Raw genomic sequence first — 22,117 nt, 5'->3', positions numbered from 1 at the left:
AATGGGTTAAATTGAGTTAACCGGCTTCAAATATGTTCCAAAGAGGAGATGGAGGCAGACTGACCAGATTTGTTAAAAAAGATTTGGAAATCATAAAACGCTGCTTGTACTTATTGCCCTATAACTTACAAAAAACAGCAAAAAAACATAAAAACATTGGGTATTTCTAAACTCAGGACAAGTAGTAGAATCTATTTAGCTAGTTTTTTTACTTGCTTTTTTAGGTGAATAAAAGATTTTTCAAATAAAAGTCATAAAATGTGTTTTTTTTTCAATTTTTCACCATGTTTTTTTAATTTTTTTATAGTAAATAAGATGATACGATCAAAATAATGGTATCTGAAGAAAGCCCATCTTGTCCTGAAAAAAACAATATATAACTTATGTGGGTACACTAAATGGGTGAGGAGAAAATTACAGCTGAACACAAGCACCACAAAAGTGTCAAAACAGCCTCGGTCCCACAGGGTACAAAACGAAAAATGAGCCCGGTCCTTAAGGGGTTAATGTATCAGTTGGCATTAGAGGTCACGTGTGAACAGAAACCAGGTAGACAGAACATGCTGCCAAGGCCATTAACAACAGAAAACAGATGTATTGGAAATTTATGTGAACATTGATTAAACATGTAGCTACCCAGCTGTGCAACGGTTGCTTATTACTAACAACAGAAATGCACTGTAGTATGTGCTAATTTGAGAAGCTTAGTACATATTTAACTAATTAACCTATGTAAGTCCAACATTGTTTAGTGCACCCATTGGAGCTAACAATAAAATAATGTTTTATGGTGAAAGAGAAAGTTTTTTTGCAGAACGTGATATTTCTAATAAACTTTTGTATCCAAAACATCTGGAATAAATGAAAGAGAGATGCCATATGGATAAAATATCACAGGGAGCTATGTGTTCTCTATACTTGTCTCTGTCTGTTCTCTGTTAATGTACCGACACTCAAAATCTGTCATGTTTTGTTCTGATATACTATGACTACCCGTTTTATCACAAATATACCATGTAGGGGAGTGAAATCAAACCAGGAGTTGATGGTTGCAAGTCTGATAAGGGTTAGGATTTTGAGTTTCACAGCTTGAGCACATGCAGGTCTAATAAACCTGCTTCATCTGCAGACCTGGAGCCGATTCTGGGTTGCAATGGCAATGAAGTCCTGCTTAGCGAGAGTGCAGCTTGAGTGATTAATATTCTGTATGATAAGGAGTCAGGGTAGATTAGGCTAAAATGAGCTAGAACACATACAAATGACTTACATGCAGCTGTCTGAAAACATATTATACCAAAACTCAAAATATATTTAAAAAAGAAAACAGCACAATACTTTTGAAAATACTCCCTCTTTAAGGTCTGGAGTTCGATGCACCCTGATCTAGAAAAAAAGATGAACGGGTAGACATATATTATAAAAAAAATATGTTTATCCAGATTTGTGTGTCAACCTTAGTGCAACCGGGTTATGTAAGTTATTCTGTATATCTGGCTTGCATTGTAATAAAACATGGGCTGAGGGCTGTTATATGATAATATACATCTTTGTGTATTCCAGTGAAGTGTGGGAAGCCTTATGGATTAGTAAATAGAATATTGTCATTGAATTATCACTTTTTTATCTGTTGATTGATGGGGTGAATGCTTTAGATGACATTAAAATAATTCAATTTACTTTAAGGACATAGGGCCAAGTTTACAAACTGAAATGTAAACATTGATGAATTTATTAAGTTTTGCAACAATGTTATCTGGAAGTTATTTAGCTTGGAACTTTCAGTAGTTTTCACCATGTAAATCACTTTATATTTTCTACAGGTGTTTTGACCATTATATAAACACCCTCATTATAGTATTCTGCTTTCAACCTTCAATTGTGATTTCGCATTTTAATGATTGTGAAGAATCACTTAAATAAGGCAACCAACTGAATATAAATGATTTCAGAACACTTGGTTATTTTTTGTTATTATCCGGACTGAAATGTTCAACAATTAAATGCTTTTATATGCAGATTTGTAAATTGAAGCACCCTTTAGACCTCTTCTTTTCATGTTCACCGGGTTCTGCTCTGGTTCGGTGCTTTGTATCAGATCATGTGGTGGGTGAGAACTAAAAGCAACAATGTCATCTGGCCTTCTTCTGCATACGTTCTTTCAATTATCTTCATGTGTTCACTTTTAATATGACAACTGCTGCAAATAACGTGTTGGATTATAGACTTGGAATCTGCTAATAGAGATAAATGTCCTCCCTTAGCTGTCTTGTGCCCTCTGGCTCTGGATTAATGAATGCTTAACTCCCATTGACCCCAAACATCCTGCTTAATGAAATGGGCATGCTGATGGGAATACATAATGGATTATATAGGCCATAAACTGCTACAGTATTTATACTGTACCCAGCTGGAAATATTTAGTGAATTTTCTACCATACAGGTCAATGTTGATTTTACAAAACTTCCTCAAGAGAATACTTAAATTGTTAGTTTTACATAATAAAAACTGACCTCAGCTTCATGGTTGGCAAACATTATTTTAGACAACTATATCGCAGTTTTAGACTTTTTATTGGACTAATAGTTTTTACGACAAACCTTTGAGAGTGTCAACCTCCCTTATAAAGCCTAAACCAGACATTGCATCTTCATGGCTTCTTAACCTGCCATCAGTAATATATTTACCCTGGGCACTGCCGCTGGCATGACCCAGAGGAACCTACTAGCTGCTCCCTGTGATGTCCTTGCTGCTAATCTTCAGCATATGACATCATATCACAGGGCATCCGCTCTTAAGGAGTCAGGTCTATGAGCACAGTCCTTTTAACTGTCTCATCAAGCAACTGTGGTCAGTATCGTGATCACCCCCGCGGCTTTCCTGCCTGGGGGCTGTCATCCCTGTGGAACTGCCACCTTAGGCCTAGTCAGGCGATGTCAAATTAAGCTGTACTGCACTACAAAATACTTAATCTAACCCCACATTCTGGATTTAGTCATATATTTTGCTTAATTTATTTTTTAGTTTGGGGTCTTCTGTTAAAAGTGGAATGCCTAAAAGCAAGAAAATTATGATTTTTCCATTTCAATTATGTCATTCTCACTTTCTGTCTAGTAGGCAAGAAGCAAATTTACAGGATCCGGGGATTGAATAAATCCTTTGTTTAAAAAACGGATTGTAACTATTTCCTGTCAAAATGGTTTCTGAGTTTACCGTTATTGTTAGACATAGGATCATTAATAATATAGCATGTTATGAATCATTTGGAAATACACTGGCCACTTTACCTTTCCAGCATAAAGATGTGAAAATGAACTACTTATTTAGCTTTTAACATATTTTTTCACATGCTTTAATGTATTTTTGCTTTATTTGTGTTGCTGGGTAATATTTATTCCACGAATAATATTCGTATATTTGGTTTAGTATATTTTTCCGTTATTGTATTTACGTTTTTTAGTGCAGACAATTTTTTCACAAATCTGGACATTCCTATGTTTTTTACATACTTCCCCCCTGAACCTTGCTGAATTATTTGCTGAAGTATGCACAGCCTTCTGGTATATACATCCTCCTCTTCCTAGCTGCATGCATGTTATGATATATTGTACTTCAGAGACTTTACAGGAATATAAGACAGTTCAAGGTTAAGCATGTAGTCACATAAAAACTTTTTCAGCTATGTCTAGTCTTTTTTTTTTTTTTTTTGGAATGCGGAAAAGAACAGAGTCCTCTTTAAAGTTACAGAACTTTATTCGTTCGTAGGAAGTGTTTGTTTATATTTTTAAATAATCTTACAAAACTAAAAAATACTTAATAATTAAAATTCAAAACAAAAAAGTTGAAAACCCAACATTTTATGGTTCATTTTTGGTGTAATGAATAATAGATGTAAGTTTTGTAATAGTGCTACATGTTGGTGCTCTATAAATAAAATAAATATTTTAATTGACTTATATAGCAATATGAGGGCCGTACTCAAAAAAACCTTTGTTTATACTTAAAGCTACAAGATAAGGTGTACACCTAGTCTCTATATTTTAATATGGACATAATATGGGAATTAATGTGCTCCCATGTGGTTTGATAATTTCTGAAACATTATGCAAACTGATCTTTTATTATATATATATATATATATATATATATATATATATGCCTTTGTACAGTTAAAAATGGTTTCAAGTAAGATACTGACATGATTTGTTATGTTACTAAAACTATTTCATACGTTTAGTCTATTTTTCAGCAGATGAATAGGAATGGCTTCTTGGTGGACTTTGGAACCATTAGCCGATTACTGAATGTATAATTTATGTGATAAGCTTTGTGTATTATAAACTTTAATACCTGTCTCTGAAAATATTTACAAAGCTAGGTCAGTGAAGATCATCGGAGCTGTAGTGCAGCAATGCCTGGAGGGACCTTAATTTGCCCCGTAGCATAGACAAAAATAAAACGTATCTGTACTGTAGCAATGTAAAACAATCTTCACACGTTATCTGGAAAATAAAGGTCCCATGATTTATTTCTTATAATAGATCACCGTCTGAATTGTTACTGCTGCTATGTACCACCAATGGCCACATAACCGCCACATTGCCACTGCTGGTTTACCCATTAGGACACTGGAGACTGCCAGGGTTCAGGGCCCCCAGTTGCGTACCTAGTATGCCTTATGGGTAACCTGGCTTCCAGTCCCATGGCTACATGGGTGCAATTATTTGTTCAGGTTGTTACGTGCCTAAAGGGACATGTGATGCTATCTAATGCAATATGTTCCTCACGCCTTCAGGGATATTATCACTTTGAAACATCCAACCTTAAGGAGTTTCATTTTGTTTCCTGTAGCTGCCAATTCAGAATTAAAATTGTTTTATTGAGGTTTTAGAATTATATTTTCCTCAATTTGGAAATTACAGTTTAAACCACCCATGAACAAGAACAATAGATCTCCAGTAGGTATCTCCTGTTTCATGTGATGTTCAAGCAACCTTAATGCACTCACGTTTCACTGCCCTAAAAGTAAAGAAAGGTTCTAATTTTTTAAGACGAAAGCAATCTTTCTTCCAATCTTAGTGGATGTCCACATATTTTTTCAATAAAAACAAGTTTTAGTGGCTGTGATGTTCTACTCAGTAACTGTTACCTTCCTTTCTTTTGTAGGATGGTTCATTGGGGAACATTGATGACCTCGCTGAGCAGTACGCCGATTATTACAATACCTGTTTTACGGACGTGTGTGAAAGGATGGAGGAACTCCGCAAACGTCGTGTTTCTCAGGAGCTTGAAATGGTATGATGAATCTGTAATGAGTTTAATTTAACTTTTCACCACATAGGGGATCCAAACGTTATGGTCCAGACCTTATCATTTCAGTGTAAATCGAAGCATTGAGATTGGTGATAATTTGCGGTGTACATTTTCTTTCATCTTTTCGTTGATGTCTTTTGATGTTATGACCTGGCCGAGCTTTGGCAGAGGGAAATATATATAAATATCTCCAGTTTACAAAAGTTAGATTTATATATGTGCTCTAGGTTACTCATACGGATGGGTTGACCTGCCTCTTGCATGTTGCTCTATTGCCATTCAGTTCCTGATTGTGGCCGAACCCTGAAGAGTAAAGCAGAGGAATTGTTCAAACGCACTGGAATTGTAATTAAACTTCTGTTGGTTTTTGGGATGATTTGTTCTCACAGTCTGTTCAATTGCTTTTATTTCACATTTGGAAGCCCAAGACAGTGCTTCAGGCAGAGCAGAGACCGAGTAAAGGATAAGTGAAAATAAAAGAAGTCCATAAATCAAGATAGTCAGAGGCTGATTTATTCTTAGCTTAATAGTATATAGCAAGTGATTTTGCTTGGAAGTTTTCTGTTGTTCACATAACGTTGTGCTCTTTAGGTGCAGGATAACAGGGCTGTAAATTCAATTGACAAGTTAACTTTATATCTGTAACATGATATAGGAATATTTAGTATTAAATCGCCTGCAATTAAATGTTTCTCTTCTCACTTATTAGGCTATAATTTGCATGTTTTCCCAGTGTACCTTCTATAGACCTAAATTATATTTGGGTATCTATTTTATTATTTTAACTGTCAAAATGCTTTAGAAATGCTGTCCTTATTGGCAGCTTAATAAATGGAAATGATGTTCCTAATTAGGTTGAATCATGATTACCCATACAATTTGTCACCCTCAGTCCATTACACAGTATATATATATATATATATATATATATATATATATATATATATGTATATACACATACACATACATGCTGCATTAACTAGTTGGTGCTTTATTACAAGCCAGTAGAAAGCATATTTCCTATCAATGACCCAAAGTGTTATATTTATAGATACACTTATTATATGCAATGCCAGTTGTAAATATTTTACAGAGAATTGTTACTAAACTGTAAGCTGTTTCTGAGCTGTTATATTGTTCACAGTATTTCAACATTGTTAACTTGCTAACTCTGATCTCCTATGCAATTTGCATAGCATGAAACTAGCTTTGTATTTATATTTGCATATTTATTAGAGCAATTTGAGACATAATTTAGAGCACATATGACTATTAAAGCCATAATGCCATAACACTATATGGTCTTAAATGTGTGTAACCAAGGCAAATGCTCGGGGGCCCATAGGCTGAAAGCACTGCATGCATACTCTTATTACTGCTCCAGTGGCAGATTACGTCATTAAGGTCACCATAACTACATCATAACTACATTAGTCTGGCCTTCCAGTTGATCTTTAACTAATCGGCTGTTGAAGTTTTCTGGCCATTCAGTGATAAATAACAAAAACACGAATACTTTGGTAAAAAAGTATGAAAACCTAGTTTCTCCCTTATGTATATGTAGGAAACTTAGGCTTTACACATACAACATGAACCCAGCCAGCACATGAACCTTAAAAGTAAATACATTAAAGTGACACCAACTCAAAGATGATTGTAGATACTTCAAGCAGCCAATCAGTGGCAAGAATCATTGGCGGAAAAGGGCAGCTGCAGCTCAGAAGTATGTACTGGAAAAGCAGTTGTATAGATATGTGCTGTTATTTTTTTTCTGTATTTTGTATTAAAGTACTCATTACGTTGTCATTTTATAATAATCGCTATTAGCAATTCAAATGTTTACTAAGGTTGACTGGGCTAAAACTCTCCTTATTTGTTATCTCCGTATTTGCTACTTGCATTCAGCTGTCGTTTAGCATTGGTTGGTTTGAACTCAGATGGGTTCATGGATTGTTTGTTGTCTGAGCTGTGGATCCTGAGCTTGGCATGATTTTTGTTAACTTATGTCTGAGTTGCCAAGAAATTTAGATGACAAAATCTGTGTTTGATGAGTAACAGACTTTACTAGTGGCTGCACCATAGATCACGTTCACTTTTATTGATGTTATAAAGTGTCTTCCTTAACACTCTTATTCCAGAGTGAAGAGCATCAAACAGCTGTTGTTTTTCTGGCTATGTAATTCTAACAAATCAAGCCCAATGAGGCTTAATACAATTATAAAGTAATTACTCTGAAATCAGGCTCCTATTTTTTTTTGTTGTTGTTGTAAATATCTGGTTTTCAGCTTTTCTTCGATCGTTACAGAAACCATTTAAGTGAGTAGCCCATACTCATCTTGCTTATTGTATTTTAACAAACCTGTCTCTAACCACCATGGTCATACTACAAACGTGTCCCTGTAGAGATAGTTATATAATTCATAAGGTTGAAAAAAGACCCAAGTCCATCAAGTTCAACCCTTCTCCCTAACCTTCCTATTCTTGATCCAAAAGAAGGCAAAAAAACCCTAATTAAGCTACTTGGAATTCTGCCATAAGGGGAAAAAATTCCTTCTTTACTCCAAGAGGCAATCGGATTTCTCCTTGGATCAAGAAGCTCTAAAATATTAATGTTATTCTATTTATAGCCCTGTATGTCATGCTTTTCTAAGAAAATATCGAGGCCCCTTTTGAAGGTATCTAATAGAGTGGGAGCTATAATGACTAATATAAACTGGCAGCAAGAAACCCTTTAAAACAGGTTCTGATTCTGATTTTTGGAGATACATTTGTCTTGGTGGTCTTAGAGTCTTACATAGGAATGAGCATCAAGCCATATTTTTTATTTCATTGGTGGGCAGACACTTATCTGTACACTTGTTTATCTAAACTATTGGAAATTGGCGAAGAACACCAATTGTGTTACTAAGAAGAAAAACTGTCCATGAATATCCATACCTGGGAGCTTCCCAGGCTAAGCTATCTGGAGCTCTCCATTGTTTGGGGTTGTGGCTTTGTTCGGGAGGTGGGACTAGCCAGGCGTCCTAACCCCAGTTAGACTTGAGGGAGGGGGGGTGAGTGGGAGGGAAATATGTAGCTACTAAGCAGGGCAAAGAGTAGTCATATCTCCTCTGTCCGGAGTTTAAAGAAACTGACCTAGAGTCCTAGGGAAGCAGCACCAGGACACTGAGTAAAATCCCCAGGTATTTGACTATTCCTTTAAGGAAACTGGAAAACATCTCCAAAAATCAGAATCAGAACCTGTTTTAAAGGGTTTCTTGCTGCCAGTTTATATTAGTCCTTATATCTCACACCCAAGGAAGGGTATTTACAATTTGTTTTATACTTTTGTCATAGCAATTCTGTCGGTCCTTGCTGTGCATTTCACAGATATCCCTGACCACGTGTGAATTAAGGATTATCCATGGCTAACATAGCTCTTTTGACAAGGAAAACTTCTTGAGTTTGGTCTTTCACAATCTATAGTTAGGGGTTTAATATGGAGTTTAAAAGTAGTTTGCTTATGTGTAGCAATACATACTTAATTTGAGTGAGTTAACGGTTTCATTCTTCCACAACTTACTTAGTGACTAAAGCCCTAGGAGCAGCGCCTGTGCTATTGAGAGCTAACTGCATGTGAAACACATAGGAGCTCTTATTTGGTGTTCTGCCTTGGACCCTATGATGTCTTAATCTGGTGTTGGTAGCATTTGCTGTACAGAAAAAAAAGTTTAGTTCATATAAAATATTATTTGGCTTTGAAATGCTTTCCTGAGCAATTTGTGTTGTTTTGCAGGAGAACTAGGGCATCCCAAATGAATTTTAATATCACAAACACCTTGTTATTTGGAGATTATAGTTCATTACGAGATAGGTGCAGCATTTTTCTTTTTCTTTTCTAAACACATAAACAGTTTGTTTTTTTCCGACAAAAGAAGATAATAGCAATATGTAGGTATCCAGTAATGTGCTTTCGATAATGTGTTTCTTCCGCTCTTGCACACACTTACCCAGCATGTGGTTTGTTGAACTAGATATTTAATGGGTTATATCACTGCATGAGGTTTTCCCGATTCAAGCAATCAGCACCATTTTTAGTTGTATTAGCTTTTCAGCAACAGAATTATTTTTAATTGCACATCTTGTAGTGCATGCATGACACTTCTTAGAAAGAACAGATTGCCTACAAAATAGCTTTTTCGTCAGATTGTATACCAAATCAAAGTCCTAATCACATAGCTGATCTCCTGCCGCAACTCACAACCACATCTATGGAAAGATAAACAGTTATCAGTCTAAACATACAATAGGAGGGTGGTCATTCCCTCCGCCAGATGCAGACAGGTGGGGGAAAGTGACCCACGGGTTCTTGTGAGTAATTTCATTTTATATGTTATAGAACAAACCTTTGCAGCCAGCATGGAGTCATCTTTGAGTTGTGTTCAGATGTTTGTCAAACAAAAATACGCTGGTAACTGTATGGCTTATTATCCAAGTACTGTGATAAGCAACACTTTGGCCTAGGGCCTGACTAGGCAAAACTGTAGGTGGGCCGCTGCTCAGTGGGCAAATTACAAGGGAGATCAAGATCAGATAAAACCAGGTTTTTGTGCTAACCTACCTTTGTGTCCACAGCATGCTATTTAGTGCTCAGGAAGGCTTTCTTTTCCCCATGAGACTTTCCTTATCATCTTTAGGCAAAGACTATTGCCACTGGTTAACTAGAACAGAAGGTTACATGTCATGATAATATCGTGATATAATTTGCCAGTCATTAATTTAGTTGGCACATTGCTCGATAATTGATTACACCCTTAATGTCCAACCCTTCGGGAGCTCCAAATGTTAATAATATCATGATGTTGATTGGATGAGACATAGAGAAATCCCAAATGTAAATTTACAGTGATTTCTTCATATTATTCTCCTGGCAACATTAGAGAAATGGCTATGTGCTGGCCACTCATCTGTTTGTGTCAAACCATTTGTATGATTTTAAAAGATAGTTTCGCGATGAAAGGTAAAGAGTAGTCAACCTCACTGCTGCAACATGTCTACTAGTAATGCCATCTGCATATAAGGACCAGGCATGTCTAGAACTTACAAGGTTGTGATTTTAGGATTGAGTCAAATCATGTTATATCACAGGACCAGTTTGTGTGCTACAGATTTTTTCCATATGTGTTCAATGAGTATTGGAAAGTAAACTTCCCAGGAGGTCTGTCGGAGCGGCATTGATATAGACTTGCGTTAGTAATAGCGCTACCAGCATCTTGCCCATGCTCCCTTGATACTAGAGAATGGAAAGTCGAGAATGGATTCCTTCCTGTGGTTTCTGGCTCAGTGTTACGCACATCATGTTGTGAAAAAAATGGCTATTGAAATATCTGGAATGTGTGGATATTTGAGCTAAACATCTGTGCTGCAATCAATCTGCCTAAATACCTTTGTTCTTCGGATTATTAATAATACATACAATGATACACATTCACATTATTCGGATTACTGGACATGATGCAAAAGGCTATCCTGTTACCCTTGAACACATCAAACAGACCTTAACATTTTCTATAGCCTCCAAAGTAATATCTCAGTCAGCACAATATAAGATAGCCAGATGCCGTAAACCAAGGTCTTTATTCACATTTTCCCGTTTAGAAACATATTTATCTTTGTTCCGTATTATTCAGTCTTCAAAAACGTACATTGTAAATGGGTATTTTTACAGTAAACTGACAAGGTACATGTTTGTGAATCATTTATTGAAGTCATCAAAATGTAAAATGTGGTGCAGTTTGTCCTTTTATATCCAAGAAACACCATAGCATGTTTTTTAGATATGCAGCCCAGCTTAGTAGTCGAAGCAGTAAGAAGGAAATATGTATTACAAATTTCAAGAACCAGACCACAAGTATCAGCGGTATATTTATTTTATAATATATCCATTGCAAGGAATTGAATGTGATTAGACAAATTATATTTTAGTAAGATACGTCTTCTTCAAATTGTGCACGTCACAAGTACAGATAACCCCATTCTGTTATGTTGTCTGATTGATTGAATAGTATCAAAGGGACAGCTTCATATCCTAATTTGCTTTGCCAAAACAAAATGCATATTAACATACTTCATTAGTGATTTAACCCCTTAAGGACCGGGCTCATTTTTCGTTTTGTACCCTGTGGGACCGAGGCTGTTTTGACACTTTTGTGGTGCTTGTGTTCAGCTGTAATTTTCTCCTCACCCATTTAGTGTACCCACATAAGTTATATATTGTTTTTTTCAGGACAAGATGGGCTTTCTTCAGATACCATTATTTTGATCGTATCATCTTATTTACTATGAAAAAAATAAAAAAAACATGGTGAAAAATTGAAAAAAAAAAACAAATTTTATGACTTTTATTTGAAAAATCTTTTACTCACCTAAAAAAGCAAGTAAAAAAACTAGCTAAATAGATTCTACTACTTGTCCTGAGTTTAGAAATACCCAATGTTTTTATGTTTTTTTGCTGTTTTTTGTAAGTTATAGGGCAATAAGTACAAGCAGCGTTTTATGATTTCCAAATCTTTTTTAACAAATCTGGTCAGTCTGCCTCCATCTCCTCTTTGGAACATCTTTGAAGCCGGTTAACACCTCCTAAACGCTTTTAAAACGGGCGTCCGCCGCCATACAATGTATGGCGGCTGTTGACGCCCCGGGGAGGGGCCAGACATGGCCCCCGATGCCGATCTCGGCCTTGCTGAATGCCTCGACATCGAGGCATTGCAGCAAGGCCGTTTAAGCGAAGAAAGTGATCCTTGATCACTTTCTAAGCTTATTTAATTTTTTGACGGTTCAGGACCGTCAAAGGTCATTTAGTGACCTTCTTGTTATGACGGTCCTGAACCGGCAAAGGTCGCGAAGGGGTTAATATGCATTCTTTAGAAGAACACCTTGTGGAGAAGTTGCAGCTCCCTGCCTCCTCCACAGTCTGAAGGAGGAAACAATGGGATTGCGTTCCACGCGTGGAAAGATCTCCGTGATGTTTGGTGATCCAGCATTAGAGCTTACTGGAGGTGTCTCATGTGTCCAATGCATCTCCTGCATGGCAAATAGCCTGGGGGGTGTAAATGCATATGGGGAGATTTAGCATAATTTCCCCATGTATTTACAAGAGGGATACCATGAAGCTGTAAAGGGATCTCTCAGCTATCAGATGCATAAAAACTGCCCATACAAACCCTTACTGCCATGACTTTTTTTTGCAAGGGTACTACGATACCCTAATTACTGCTTGTCGACCAATTGGAGCTTGGAGGTACCAGTATATAAACATTGCGAATGAGATGACTCTGGAAATGGCTGTCAGCGATTTTTCACATAGGTAATGTTATCGGTTTCTCTATTATACATCAAATGCGTCCTGTGCTTCCTCAGCTGCTAGCAACAAGAGATCATGTTTTGGCTTGTTGCTTGTGTATGTCTAATGGTGCACTGCGCTAGACATAACATTCATGCAAGCAAGGACAGATACAAACAAGTATATCAAACATTTATGTGTACATAAAATTCACTGAATTCAATTTTAAGTAAATATATTAATTAACAACTTTTGGATGTGGTATAAAATCTACAAAATGTTGTATAGCATTTGCAAAATAGGTTATAGAAAATGCAAAATAGATTGATACATCCAAGATGTAAAATTTATTTTTATAGAGTTCCCTTTTTTTAAAATAAGGGAACTCTATAAAACTCAATTTGTCTTTTTTTTTTTTTTATTGAACTGCGCACATTAATAAAAAAGTGAAGCAGACATAGAATTGATCTGATGGCTTATCGCCCTTATTTCATTTCCAATGTATGTTTTTTTAGGATTAGAAGCAATGGCTTTCTGCTATAAAATACTGCATTTTCCAGTTTTCCAAGAAGCTTTATTTCTCATGTCTCGCTAAAATATTCAAATAAACCCATCCAACCATGAAAATATTTTTCTATGCATTTTAAAAAGCTTGCTGTCTGCAGTTTGAAAATAACAGTGTTTGCTATTGCCACTTTCCACATAAACACACACATTAACTATTAACTGTCTGCGCAAAGGGGCCATTGGAAGCAGATCTCCTTTACCTTCTGTGGTTATTTAAATGCATTTAGAGGCAATTTTTTTGTTTTACTGAAATCACTTTTAAATTGAAATATGGATGTTGCAAAAAAACGTAGATTCTCTAATCTACACATATTTCGACTTTCTTTGTTATCCAGGGTAGCGGAATCTATATCCCAAGCTTTTAATATATTTGCTTGTTGTGAAACTCGTTGCCACTCGTTAAGGCCACCCATCATTTGTGTCTTTCTTTAACTTAGAAGTTAAATTTGTGAAATCTGTGATTAAAGTATATTAAAATTATTTGTTTATATATGTTTAAAGAAGTAAAATAAAGGCATTTTTACACACTTTTGATTAATATTAGAAGTCCACCTTTAAGTTAGTTGATGGCATACCATTCACATGACATTACATTTATTTATAAAGCACCAGCAGATTCCGTAGAGCTGTTACAACAGAATAAGTAGAATACTTTGAAATCACAAACAATACCAAACTGGTACAAAAGGAGAAGAGGTCCCTCAATCAATCTAATCGTGGTTGAGGGGGAACTTAAATGGTAGGACAGGACTGTTTGGACAGGGATGAGTTGGCCGAGTCAGGATGATCTGTTGAGGTTGTTGGTCGTTCATGTGATTTGAGTAGGATGCTGGCTGAGACTGTTAGGAAGAAAGTGATGTACAAGGGACAAAGTCTAAAGAAATGTAAAAAAGGAATTCCAGAGAAGGGGTACAACACGAGTGAAATCCTAAATGAAGAGGGTGATTACACATGTATTTGGATAGGAGGGTAGAGATATGACGGGTGCAGAGTTGTTAAGGGCTCTGTAGGCCAGAGTCAGAATTTGATTCTGGAGGGTATTAGGAGCCAATGGCGCAATTGACACCGTGATGCAGCAGATGAGGAATAGTGACAGGAAAAGTTTAATCTAGCTGCAGTGTTGAGGACTGATTGGAGTGGTAAGACCAGTTAGTAGGGATATGATATCTCAAGGGAGACAATTAGCATTTTGGTTGTTTCTTGGGTAAGGAATGGGTGCATTCGGGAGATGTTTTTCAGGTGAAAGTGGCAGGATTTGATTAGGGACTGGATGTGAGGGAAGTTGACACCAAGGCAGTGAACTTGGTCAGTTGGTTGGATTGTGGAGTTGTCAACGAAGATAGAGATGTCATGAGTTTTGGATGGAGGGGTTGGCGGGATAACCAGAAGCTCAGTCTTTGAGATGTTAAACTTTCATAATGCAATTCCAGAAAGACAGTGGGTCAGGCAGGTTAGAAGAAAGGTCGGGATAGGAGACATAGATTAGGGTGTCATCGATGTATAGGTGCTATTGAAAATCAAAGGAAGAAATCAGTTGTCCAAGTGAGGTGTAGATGGAGAAGACTAAAGGCCCAAGGACTGAGCCCCGAGTAACACCAACAGATAGCGGTAGTGCGTAGGAGCAAGTTCCAGTGAAGGAGAAACGAAAGGTACAATCAGAGAGGTAGGATTTGATCCAGGAAAGGTGTGTCACAGATGCCATGGGCATGAAGGGTTTGTAGAACGAGGGGGTGCTCAACTGGGTCAAATGTTATCATTTGTAATTGTGGTCTATTTCTAATACTAAACATAAAACAAATGTTTAAACACAAATTTAAGGTACTTTTTCACCCCAGTATATGCCCCAGTTTGTAACGTTGGTACATTTAAGCCATGTTAGTACTTTGGCTATAAGTAGTTGTAAATCTTAATAAGTAACATTGTAGTCTCTACTACATTGCCCTAAAGAGAAGATTTATATGGTTTTATTTATAATTTATAAATGCATTTGTTTATTTTGCATTTTTTAAATTTGTGTACAAAGTCTACATTTTAACAAAAATATTAAAAGCAACAAAAAAAATAGAAAAGAAGCTGGTGTTCCATGCACTATGATTTGAAGAGTTGTCCTTGAGGGAACATATATGTCCTTATAAAGCTTTATGGCAACATACCAATGTGATATCTGTCATTTGACAATCATAAAAGAGACATAAATGTTTACCCAGAACCCTACTGGGTCTTATTATTTATTCCTTAAAATGTTACAACAAAAGGCTGGCTGTTGATAGAATAGTTGATAGTGATGAGTTGAACATTTAGTGATAATATCAGGATACACTTCATGTATAATTTCCTTTTAAATCTATTTATCAGTTGGGACATGTTTATGCCATATTCATAGTTTTCGGGAATCTTATGTGTCACTATTCCTGGTCTCAGGGGGTCATAAGGAGCACTTTTTAGCAATTGTTACAGCTAATGAGAACACTTGGAACATGTGCCAGGAAATGTGTAGCGCTTAGGAAAATGATTCAAATTTAAATCATACAATGAACATTGGCCAGATCCCCTCTGAAAAACATTTGAGAAATATGTTTTAATGTGTTGTGCCTCTGTTTTTTTAAGAAAAAAACTAAAATAAAACTAGAAGAACTATGATGCAGTGTCTCATTTTTCTTTGAGGATTGGAAATATAGATGGTTAGCATTATCTTAACATTGTGATAATAAAAAAACATTTGTGAGAAAAGTTCATATAAAGACTCTGATAAACTTCACACAGATAGCATGACTATGAGCATGGCCTGTAAAACTTTACCATGAAGCCTATAAAGTTGTTAGCTCAGGTGTCACCGTCAGGGCCATAGCTGCCTCTTGGGATGAGAAAAATAAAATGTATATATATATATATATATATATATATCTTGAGTGTTTGAGCCCCACATAGAGATTAAGCATTATTCTAATCATCACTAATCTCGCCAGGAGATCTCGCAAACTGCAACCAAGTCAACTACAACACATTCTGTCGATTCAGCCTCCAGTACAGCTCTTACTTGGTAAATGGTATTAGAGTTCTCACCTAATCCCATCTCCTCTGTTGCTGTACTGGCAGGCTCACACCTCTACGCTTAGCACATCTTAAGTTTTTCTTGTAGATAGAAGATTTATTACCAAAAACCAAAACTCTTCACTCTATAGAATCTATGAATAGATTTCTTGAAGAAGTGATTCTTCAAAAAAAAACAAAAACCAAAAAAAAAAGCTTCATCTTTAAACAGTTCTCTTCTATATCCTGCCGGAACCATAGAAGAAGGGAAATCCCTTTTGGATCTCTTCCTTGCCCTTCAGTTTGAATCCGTTGTTTCTAATCATGAGGCAGCTGGCCGAGGATATATTCCCATGATAAAATTTATAGATGTGTTTCCTCTGCAGACGCATTTCCTGCTGTGAATAATAGGTATGACTAGGGGATCTTTAACACGTTAATGGTACAAAAGCAGTCCTTTGTGTCTTACAGAGTTCAGAAGCAACAATTATAATTTTTTTTTTTCAATTTGCTTGAATTTCTTTTCCGAATTTGAATTTTTCTTTTAAAAAACAAAACATTTCCTTTATTTGTATGGGTGTATAATTTGAAATGTACTCGTTTACTGGCATCCCATGTATTTTATAATGTACTTCTATATATTTCCAGTTGTGTCTCTGATGTCAAATATAAACAGCTTCTGTACATAGAAATAGCTTTCATACGGAGATTGAGCAAGGATAGAAAAAAACTTGAATTTAGATGGCTTAATGGTTTTGGGGAATATTTGTTTGGAGGGTGTGGGTGTTCCTGGTGTACTGGGGAATAAGTGAATTAATTTCCCATTTCACATCTACATTACATCACTCTGGCACTGTATGTTGTAATGTGTTAGTAGAAAAATGCTATACAGTTGATTAGGAAGGGGGATTATGCAACATATTACAAGAAACTTTGAATAAATATTTTCCCAAACACCCTGGAGTTAAAAAAAAATAATTGATGTGAGTATAGGGTGATGACAGTTTTGTGGCAGTTTAGTGTTGGGATGGATATTGCTCAAAAAGTTGGAAAATGCCCTTTATGAACAGTACAGTGTTTATTTTGCTGTTTGTGCAATCAATTGTACTTATTTTGACTTCAGTGACTTCACCTGTGTTCAGTGAACAATTCTCTCCTAAGATCGTACAGCCCCAGAGCACAAAACTAGCTCATGAAATGATGTCACTGTCTGTACTTTCCTCATTCTTCCAAGACATCCAGAGTCCAAATACCTTTATCCCTCTTTTCTATGATTTAATCAGTATGAGTGCCTGACAGAGCACAGCTCACATATATATGTGTGATATGAATTGGTTGATAATTAATGTTGGTTTGTGTTCTAAATAAAGTAATGTGAATATCAATAGTTTGCAAAGTCATCATAAAAGTAGACATTTTAACTTCGAGACATTACCCAAATGTATCATCTCTGCTGGGCTGTAAAATATAGGTTTTGGGAAAGTGACAGGATCAATTGAATTGTGGAACTGACCCAAAATCTTCAGCCCAACACCAACCCAACCGAAAAGAATGCATAGGCTTAATCTATTGAATGTTCAAAGAACGTATTGCTGGTTTAAGGGAGTTTCTAGGCAACTGCAATGTATTTTTTAAGTCTTAGTGCGGTGCTGTTGTTTTAGACATGTGCAGTCCAAGAATTTAATGGAAAGAGCCATATGAGGTCCATATGGGCCATATGGCCTCCATTTGGGCAGTGTAGACATCCATGTTTGCAGTTTATTTTGCTGTTTATTTTTTTGGTGGTATCGTTGCTTAATGGATAGTGCTGACGTTTTTACAGATGATCTGTAAGGTCATGTCAACAACCTAGTATGAAAATTCCCTATATATATATATATATATATGTCTCTTATTTGACTTTAATGAGCTGTTTTAGATTTAAGACAAGCTCAGCTAGTACGGCCAGGCTTCAGGAGACAAGGAACATGAGCCAAGCTGGAATGTGAAAGCAGGTAAAGCACTTTCTCTCCTTCATTGGGTCCTCGCACACATCTCCGGAATTGGCATGCTCAAGATCATTGAGCAGGGCTGGTGTCTGGTTTAGCTTCATGTCTGCCTGTATCCTGCTAAGGCTTACTACCTTTAAAAAAACCTTGTCAACCAAAATAATTCAAAATCAGATTGGCCTGGTAAACTCTGGCAAGGAAGTCTATATTCTTATTTATTTAGAGTCACATTGCTTAAAATGTTCATCATGTTGTACTGCAAAAAGGTTATTGAGTAACCGCCATTGTGCAGCAAAAAAATAAAAAAACATAGGATGGTAATAATCAGATTTGTTAATTTATATCATGCACTTAGTGTTTTTTCAGTTAACCATTCCAAAAAATACCCAAAAACAGTTTACTTTTGCCATGTCATTGAGCATATTCTTATGTATATTATCTACAATGTACAAGCTAACCTTTCATGTACTGTTGGTGTTTTATGTGCCGCATTCCAGTGTTTTCAGCTGTGTTGCATTAACTGAGGCTTTTTACCAGTATTTTGATTAATGTCTAACGGACATGAGCCCCCCTCCATAAAACAGCCTTTTGGTAAGCTAGGCTGTCACATACCTTTTTATTAGTGTTGTTAAGGAAGACAGCAAGAGTTCAAAAAGGGTCAGGATTTTGTAAAGCAGGATGCATCTGCATGAGTCTGGGTAGCATTAAAAAAAAACAACTTTTACACATGGCACAACTAACCTTGAATTTCCAGGATACTAGATTCATATGTGTTGCTCGCTTGCTTTGTTCCGAGATGGTCCTCAAACGTGATCATGGAGAGATCATTGACTTGTAAGTACTTTGCTGTAGCATCACATAGTTGGGATAGGTTTAATATGAAGTGCAGATGTTATGCTATAAACTTTTCTGCTAGGGTAGGTAGTATCATACTGGTTTTTTTTGAGTAGCCTCGTCAGTAAATGTTGTATGTGCATGTCTCTAGTGGAACACTGAACAATCATGGGCAAGGCAATAGTTTTAACAGAGAAATTATGGTTTTGGCACATTTAACAACTCAGTTAAGAAGTAAATGATAGGTCTTGTAAGTACAAGGGCGTATATTTTATTTGTTTTTGCAAACATCTGACATAGATTGTTTCAGATCCAAGAAAGGCAGGATATGCGTTTCTCCTAGTGCTTTGCTAGCTATTGTTTTTACTAATATGTTTTACCTGTTAGATTTTTGGGCAGACAAGTGCAGGTTAACGGCAATACAAAAAATCTCCTTCATATTCCTATTGGAGGTTTGAACTTATTTTGTCATAGAACTCCCTGTGCCTCATTCGTGTTATAATTCATTGTGGTGTTTTAGTTTATTTTTATTTTCAGATTTCTGTCTACATATCTGTATTGTGTAGTAAATCAGTAGCTTAATAGTAGGGCTGCAACTAACGATTATTTTTTTCGATTAATCGATTAATCGGATAAATTTTTTTTATTTTTTTTCAATTTAAAATAATGTAATAAAAAACGTACAATTTACACTTTCATCTCTTTATCACAATGGCCTCTCTCTATTCACCTTCTTATTTTACTGACATAATAATAAAAGCTACAAGAACCCAAACACAGTGTTTCTCAAACTAGGTCTTAATACAAAGTTATTAGTAAATATTAATTAATATGTTAACTATTTTTCATATTTAGTAAAAACTATGAGAAAAAAGCCTTGTTTAAATTTTTTTATTTACCAAACTGCCCCCGGTTATGCACATCTGACCCCCAGCTTGCCACTCTGCCCCCCTATATGCCTTATACCTCTTATATGCCAGATTCCACTGTGCCCCTTGATATGCCTTATACTCCTTATATGCCAGTGATATGCAACTGAGCCCCCTGATATACCTTTTACCCCCAGATATGTTTTATGCCCCCTGATATGCCTAATATCGATATACCTTATACCCCCTATATGCCACTGAGCCCCCGATATACCTTTTACCCCATATATGTTTTATGCCTGATATGCCTAATATCGATATGCCTTATACGCCCTATATGCCCTGAAATTCATAATACCCCCCATACACCACTATAACTCACCCATACACCACTCTGGCTCCTCCCCCTCCCATACACCACTCTGGCTCCTCCCCCTCCCATACACCACTCTGGCTCCTCCCCCTCCCATACACCACTCTGGCTCCTCCCCCTCCCATACACCACTTTGGCTCCTCCCCCCTCCCATACACCACTCTGCCTCCTCCCCCTCCCATACATCACTTTGCCTCCTCCCCCTCCCATATACCAATTTGCCCCCTCCCATACTCCACTCTGCCTCCTCCCCCTCCCATACATCACTTTGGCTCCTCCCCCTCCCATACATCACTTTGCCTCCTCCCCCTCCCATACTCCACTCTGCCTCCTGTCAGCCACGGAGGTTCACAAGACACCAGGGAGCCGGGTAGAGAGGCAGAGTGCTGAATGGTAGGGGGAGGAGCCAGAGGTATATGGAAGGGTGGCTCCCATACACCCCTCTGACTCCTCCCCCCTCCCATACACCGCTCTGCCTCTCTACCCGGCTCCGTTACTGACAGGCACTTTCACTGCAGCTTCATAAAAGCCTCAGCGTAAGTGAAGGTGAGTAACGGAGGCTGTCTGTGCGATGCAGACCCCCACCGGCTGACAGAGAGGATGATCCTCTGTCAGCCGGTGGGGGTGTAAACGATGCGCACAGACAGCCTCCGTTACTGCCCTTCACTTACGCTGAGGCTTCTATGAAGTCAGTAACGGAGCCGGGTAGAGAGGCAGAGTGATGTATGGGAGGGGGGAGGAGTCAGAGGGGTGTATGGGAGGGGGAGAGAGACGGAAGTGAGAGACCGGCCGACAGTGAGGGGAATCCCTCATTATCGATTTTATCGATTAGTTGTTTCAGCCCTACTTAATAGCCTCTGTTACTTTGAAAGACTTAGATGGCACGTTATTGTCATCTTTTTGACTTGGCAATGCCTATTTCTAAGCATATTCCTGGAGGGCATCTGTTACCCATAAACGTACAATATAGCGTTCTGGATTAGGCCACAGGCCTTCAATGTAATTTAAGAAAACATATTTGAAAAATGGAATACAGATGTTCTATTGGGAGAATATCAGAACATTTGTAAAAGAGAATACGTGCAACTTTCTCAAAGAATGATAACATACTTAAAACAACTTTTATTATTGAAATTCTGACGAGTTACATTGCATCAAAAATTTGCAAACGGGTACAAATGCTCCTGCTCACACATGTGATGGTTGCACCAATGACTCCTTCTATTTTGGCGCCATGTACTAGACGTTGCTACCACTATTAAAAGAAAGGTAATCTCTCTGAGCCCATGGGAATTTTGTTGTTAAGGCCTTGTGAGTCCCGCACTAAGTATGAAAAAAATAAGTTAAAAACAGGCGAAACATGGTTACGTATTGATCCTCTTAACATTAAAATGATCATGAATATTATTTCCCTACTTTCCTGTTCTTCTCTATTCCCTCCCATTTCCTTACTTTCGATTTTATGAATTTGGAATGATTATGTTCCCATACATGAAAGTATATTTCATAATAAATCCAAAAGTACAATGAAAATATCTAGCCTAAATGCTTAAAACATAGAAAACCAAAGCTCACAACAAATTGTTGTTCATCAGGATAGTGTCATCAATCCAGAAAGTTTGGGTTTTTATTGCACTAAAGTCCCCTTTGTCTTGAAGAGCAGAGATTTTCATGTTCAAGTAATCCATGAATTTGTGCAAAAATATATTGAACGGTTTGGGATTCTGTTGGAAAGCTCAACATTTTTCCATCAAAATATAATTGTAATTAGGCTGAACATGTTAAACCTTACCAACTTGGGAGGACAGCCTTGGTCACAGAAGA

General features: G+C 37.0%; 1 protein-coding gene across 1 annotated transcript in view; it reads left to right on the top strand.

The window, feature by feature from the left end:
• The window catches only part of LOC149283365 (SAM and SH3 domain-containing protein 1-like), a 488,451-nt gene that overhangs the window by 412,907 nt on the left and 53,427 nt on the right, over nt 1-22,117 (top strand). Inside the window, exon 2 of the mRNA XM_089497605.1 lies at nt 5,165-5,293. Within this exon, the coding sequence (XP_089353731.1) occupies nt 5,165-5,293 (129 nt within the window). The remainder of the gene's footprint in view (nt 1-5,164; nt 5,294-22,117) is intronic.

Source organism: Sceloporus occidentalis, unplaced genomic scaffold (assembly GCF_023333645.1).
Source record: "Sceloporus occidentalis isolate IW3139 unplaced genomic scaffold, rSceOcc1.0.p SCAF_105, whole genome shotgun sequence".
In the NCBI taxonomy this organism is placed as follows: domain Eukaryota; kingdom Metazoa; phylum Chordata; class Lepidosauria; order Squamata; family Phrynosomatidae; genus Sceloporus; species Sceloporus occidentalis.
The sequence above is the reverse complement of the archived record's forward strand: the minus strand, read 5'-3'. Positions and strand labels throughout refer to the sequence as shown.